The following is a 5,000-nucleotide window of genomic DNA, read 5'->3' as shown; positions in this document are numbered from 1 at the left end:
GTAGGGCATCAAAAGCAACTGAAAATATTTGTGCCCTTGCAATGTATTTTATAAATGCGGACACAAATAAAGACATTGAAATGTGTGTGTGTGTGTGTGTGTGTGTGTGTGTGTGTGTGTGTGTGTGTGTGTGTGTGTGTGTGTGTGTGTGTGTGTGTGTGTGTGTGTGTGTGTGTGTGTGTGTGTGTGTGTGTGTGTGTGTGTGTGTGTGTGTGTGTGTGTGCGTGCAGTTGTCTTTGATACCAGATGTGGACCACAGTACCAGGAGAAAGACGCCAACAGTTGTCAACTCCAAGTACCCAGAATACAATCAGCACTTTGCACTGTAAGTCACATTATCAACCTACTGCCTTCACTATTAGACTGCTACAATAATTTTTTAACTGCCTCATTCACTATTATACCACTTCAATCATAGTTATACTGCTACATTCACTAAGCTACATTATGCCCCTTTCATTCATAGATCCTGCTAAATATCTGGCATATCCTTTCTGGCACCGCTATTGATTTTCCGGGAATTTGACCCCTGTTCCAATTCATTATTCATCAATTTTACTACATTCACTATTATACTATTCACTACGTTCACTATTATAGCACAATGTTCAATGTTGTACTACTACATTCACCACTTAAATATTATAATATTTACCATCACACCCTCATTTGTGTGCATGCTTGGGTGTGGTTGTGTGTGTGTGTGTGTGTGTGTGTGTGTGTGTGTGTGTGTGTGTGTGTGTGTGTGTGTGTGTGTGTGTGTGTGTGTGTGTGTGTGTGTGTGTGTGTGTGTGTGTGTGTGTGTGTGTGTGTGTGTGTGTGTGTGTGTGTGTGTGTGTGTGCATGCAGGAACGTGGACACTGAGAACCTCCTGAAGAGGCTGCAGGTCACCGTTTGGAGGCGTCGACTGTCGACTTCAAGGTAAGATTCAGCACCTGGAGGAGGAAATGGGTTTCCTATGAATCTCTCTGTCTAACTCTCCCTCCCTCTCACCTTTCATCTCTGCTCTCTGTCTCTCTCTCAACCTCCATCTCTTCTCTCTCTCTCTCTCTCTCTCTCACTCTCTCTCTCAAGGCGCAGTGAGTTCCTTGGATGTATGAGTTTTGGGATTCGATCTCTGCTGCGCTCCTCCAAGGTGAACATTATATTATTTTACTCAATGGAATCAATCTGCTGGACTTGAATCCCCTTGCTCAAATTCTACTCCTATCAGCCCAGAGTTGTTGTGCTATATTCTAATCCGTTCCATATCCTGGATTCCCCGCCCTCTGTGTATGCAGTCCATCAGTGGCTGGTACTACCTGCTAGGGGCGGAGCTTGGGCGCACCAAACACCTGAAGGTCGCCGCGACGGAGACCAAAGCCATCACCCCGGCCAATCGAGCTAAAGGTGGGGACGAGTTTAGATTGGTCAATAGAGGTCAGGGGGAGGGGCTAGAGGGGCAGTTTGGAGCAAAGCCACACCTATCTGTCTATTCCCCTGAATAATAAGAACTCTGAGAAGCCCATCTATGGATCTCCATTTGAAGGACATTAGTCATATACTTGCAGCATCATACTCATGTTTGGACCATTTTCAGGGTACAGTACCAACACGTAATTCTTTAAAGAGCCAGTGAACCAAAAACGTTTTTTTTTTTTAAATCTCATAGGGTCCTATTTTAACGGTCAGAAACGCAAGTGAGAAGCGCCAAGCGCAAGTAGCTTTGTGGGCGGTTCTACGGCGATGTCGCTAGTTTACCGGCGCGAGAAATGACTCTTGCGCCCGGCGCATATTTAAAAAGGGTTGGTCTGAAGTAGCCTAATTACCCGTAGGTGTGGTTTGGGCGTAACGTGCAACTAACCAATGAGAGTGCCAGCTCCCATCCCCTTTAAGAGACATGAGCGCATTTGAATCTGACGAGTTGATATTTTGACAGCACCAGGGAACGTTTGCGCCAGAACACGCCTCCTCCGTTCGCCGAGCCTAGATCATTCCCTACTATTCCGACGCGTGGCGCAGGAGGGAAAAGAACGCTCTGCGCCAGTTGCAAACTAGCAACGACACATGCGCCAGTGATTAAGTCAATTGCGCCGGATGCAAGATAGGGCCCATAGTGTTCGAATCCCAGCTGAACCAGCTGGCTCTCTAATGTCGTGTGTGATCTATGCTCCAAAGGAATGCAGAATATGCTTGTCAACAGTCTACATTTTTAAAGAGAATTTTATTCAGGCGATTACAACATGGATGATTTGTCGTATGAATAATTAATCGAGCAAGCCTGTGTCTTTACATGGTCCAGCTAGCATAAGCCAGGCACGAATCCATACCTATAGTGGTAGAATAAAATATAGCATAGTATGGTATAGTATATCGTATATCAAAGTATAGCATAGCTTTTGTTTAGGCTTTCTTGTATGACAATTAATGTATTTTTGTTTGTGTTGTTAAATGTATTTGAAATAAGCTTCACTTTATTTAATATCTGAACTCCTATGTTTCTTGTGTGTTTTGGTTCATGAATGCCATCATAAACCGAAGTTCAACTTGCCTTAACCTTAAATTAACCCCCTTAACCCCTGATAGGGTTTTCAAACGCCTCTCTGTCTCAGCTGGCCAATGAGCAGTCAGCACTGCCTTGAACTCTGGCAGATGTAGTCTGGGATTCTTTCCTCAATAGACAGAAGTAACAATAACCAAGTGTGTGTGTGTGTGTGTGTGTGTGTGTGTGTGTGTGTGTGTGTGTGTGTGTGTGTGTGTGTGTGTGTGTGTGTGTGTGTGTGTGTGTGTGTGTGTGTGTGTGTGTGTGTGTGTGTGTGTGTGTGTGTGTGTGTGTGTGTGTGTTTATCTAGCAATATGCTAGGTGCAGAGAGAAGAGTGACTCTTGTCCCACTCCTCTCTCCCTCTCACTGCGGGGGTCCGGCGCGTTGCCATAGTAGTGAGATGCCAGCCCCGTAACCATGTGCCTTTAGAAGAGCACCAATGACAACAGCTTTCATTAAATCCACAATCCACAAAAAGATCACCTCTCCCCCCCTGCCTGTCTCTGTTGCTCTCTCACCCTCCCTCCCTCTTTATCTCTTTCTCTTTTCTTGTTTCTTCCCAAGAGCATGTGCTCTTAAAGCTCTCCTTCCTTCGCTCTCTGTCCAGATTGATTCTCTCCCCCCTCTCTCTCTCTCTCTCTCTCTCTCTCTCTCTCTCTCTCTCTCCCCCCCTCCCTCCCCCGTGTTGACATCATTCCAGGGTTCATGTTCATTCACTCGGAGGTCGGCGACGAGGCAGGAGAGAGAGAGAGAGCCTAGATAGAGAGTGACTTCTTCCTTGTGGAAGAGAAGCTCCATCTGTTTGTGTGTGGGTGTGTGTGTGTTTTTGTGTGTGTGTGGGTGCGGTGTGAAAATGTTTTGGAGGACCAGTGCGTGGTTGTGGGATGACGATGATGAGGCTGACAGCTGTCTCCTAGGTCGGCATGGCGAGAAGACGCCTGACGCCACGCCGGATAAACCACCGTCCCTCGGCCTCAGCAGCAGAGCCAGGACGGAGCGGAACAAGCCCCAGCTGGGGCCGCTTCCTGGGTCAGGCCACCCTACTCTGAGACCTGTTCCTGGATCAGACCAATACACTCTGGGACCTGTGCCTGGGTCCGGCCACCCCACTCTGGGACCTGTGCCTGGGTCCGGCCACCCCACTCTGGGACCTGTGCCTGGGTCCAGCCAACACTCTGTAGGACCTGTGCCTGGGTCCAGCAGGTCCTCTCTGGGTCCTTGCTCTGACCTGACCCATCCCATCCGGGGTTCTGGCTCTGAACTCAACCAGCTGCTGTTGGGCGCAGCGGGGTCGGACCGGAACAAGAGGTCGGACCCCGGTTCTGGCCCGATGCACCTCCCCATGGATACTAGTTGTGACAAGCTATCCGTGGTTCACGGTTTGGGATCAAACAAACAAAGACCGGCTGCCGATTCTTCGGACCCGAGCAAGGCTTCCCTCGGTCGGGCTTCTGGATCCAGCGAGCAGGGCCCGAAGGACCGCCTCAGGTCGATGTTCACGTTGGAGTCAAAGGCCAGCCTCTGCAGGCCTGGAGTCAGTGTGCAGAACGGCAAACCAACCCTGATGGTGAGTCTCAATGTCTGCCTGTCCCGGCCATCCATCCCTTCTTCTGCCTCTTCCCGGTCTGCTCTGTAATCATGTGATCTATCCACAATTAGTTCTTTCACTTTCACTTCTGTTATCATCCAATATTGTTTCTTTCCTTAATGTTGTGATGGACAAACATATATACATACAACATACTACGATGCCTCATTACCATATTTCCATTGTGCTATAGTCAAACTTCAGACTCATTTATTAGCACAATTTAATCGTGAAAACGTACTCCAGCTCAATCAGACCTAAACCAGCTATGGAGGAACTAGAAACTCAGAAACCAGAAAAAAAACTAGCTTGTTGTCTCCTTTGAAACCCTTGACAAGCTAGAATAAGGCTTAAGTATTTCCATGATAACTTCAGTGGGGCCTGATATCCTAGGAGGTATTCCCTGCTATGGACAGTGTCATGTGCTACTGGAAAACAATTTGCATGCAACATAAAACACTCAAATGGAACCTTAAGTCAATGGAACCACAGGCAGTCCAGGACGGGTTCACACTTGTGTCAGGTCGCTTGTATGAGGCTGAAGCTTCCTACAAGAATTCTTAAGAATTTGTTTTGAAGCTGAGGATGTTGTTCAGGGAAAAAACGTATCCATGGAAATAATCTGATTCTCTGTCCCGAAGTAGATCCAATTTTGGGCTAAATGCTGCAAGATATTTCTGATTTCAAATGGTGAGGCATAAATGGTAGCTTTATACGTTTCTAGGGGATACTATTAAACTATAGCAGGGACAACAGTGCACTGCTGTGTCTCTTAATGGTGAAATAATTCACCAAACAGGATAAACGACTATCCCACTCAACTATGGAGGTAGGTACGTCTATCAACATCAGGTTGCAGGAATTAACCATCATCATTACTGTAAGTATTT

The 5,000-nt window shown here is 47.1% G+C and overlaps 1 protein-coding gene across 1 annotated transcript in view; it reads left to right on the top strand.

Annotated features, from left to right (window-relative positions):
* Positions 1-5,000, top strand: part of LOC130384295 (regulator of G-protein signaling 3-like) — a 28,602-nt gene that overhangs the window by 7,653 nt on the left and 15,949 nt on the right. The window contains exons 7-11 of the mRNA XM_056592418.1: positions 231-325; positions 850-921; positions 1,075-1,135; positions 1,281-1,389; positions 3,440-4,089. Of these exons, the coding sequence (XP_056448393.1) occupies positions 231-325; positions 850-921; positions 1,075-1,135; positions 1,281-1,389; positions 3,440-4,089 (987 nt within the window). The remainder of the gene's footprint in view (positions 1-230; positions 326-849; positions 922-1,074; positions 1,136-1,280; positions 1,390-3,439; positions 4,090-5,000) is intronic.

The sequence above is a fragment of the Gadus chalcogrammus genome, chromosome 6 (assembly GCF_026213295.1).
Source record: "Gadus chalcogrammus isolate NIFS_2021 chromosome 6, NIFS_Gcha_1.0, whole genome shotgun sequence".
In the NCBI taxonomy this organism is placed as follows: Eukaryota; Metazoa; Chordata; class Actinopteri; order Gadiformes; family Gadidae; genus Gadus; species Gadus chalcogrammus.
The sequence above is the reverse complement of the archived record's forward strand: the minus strand, read 5'-3'. Positions and strand labels throughout refer to the sequence as shown.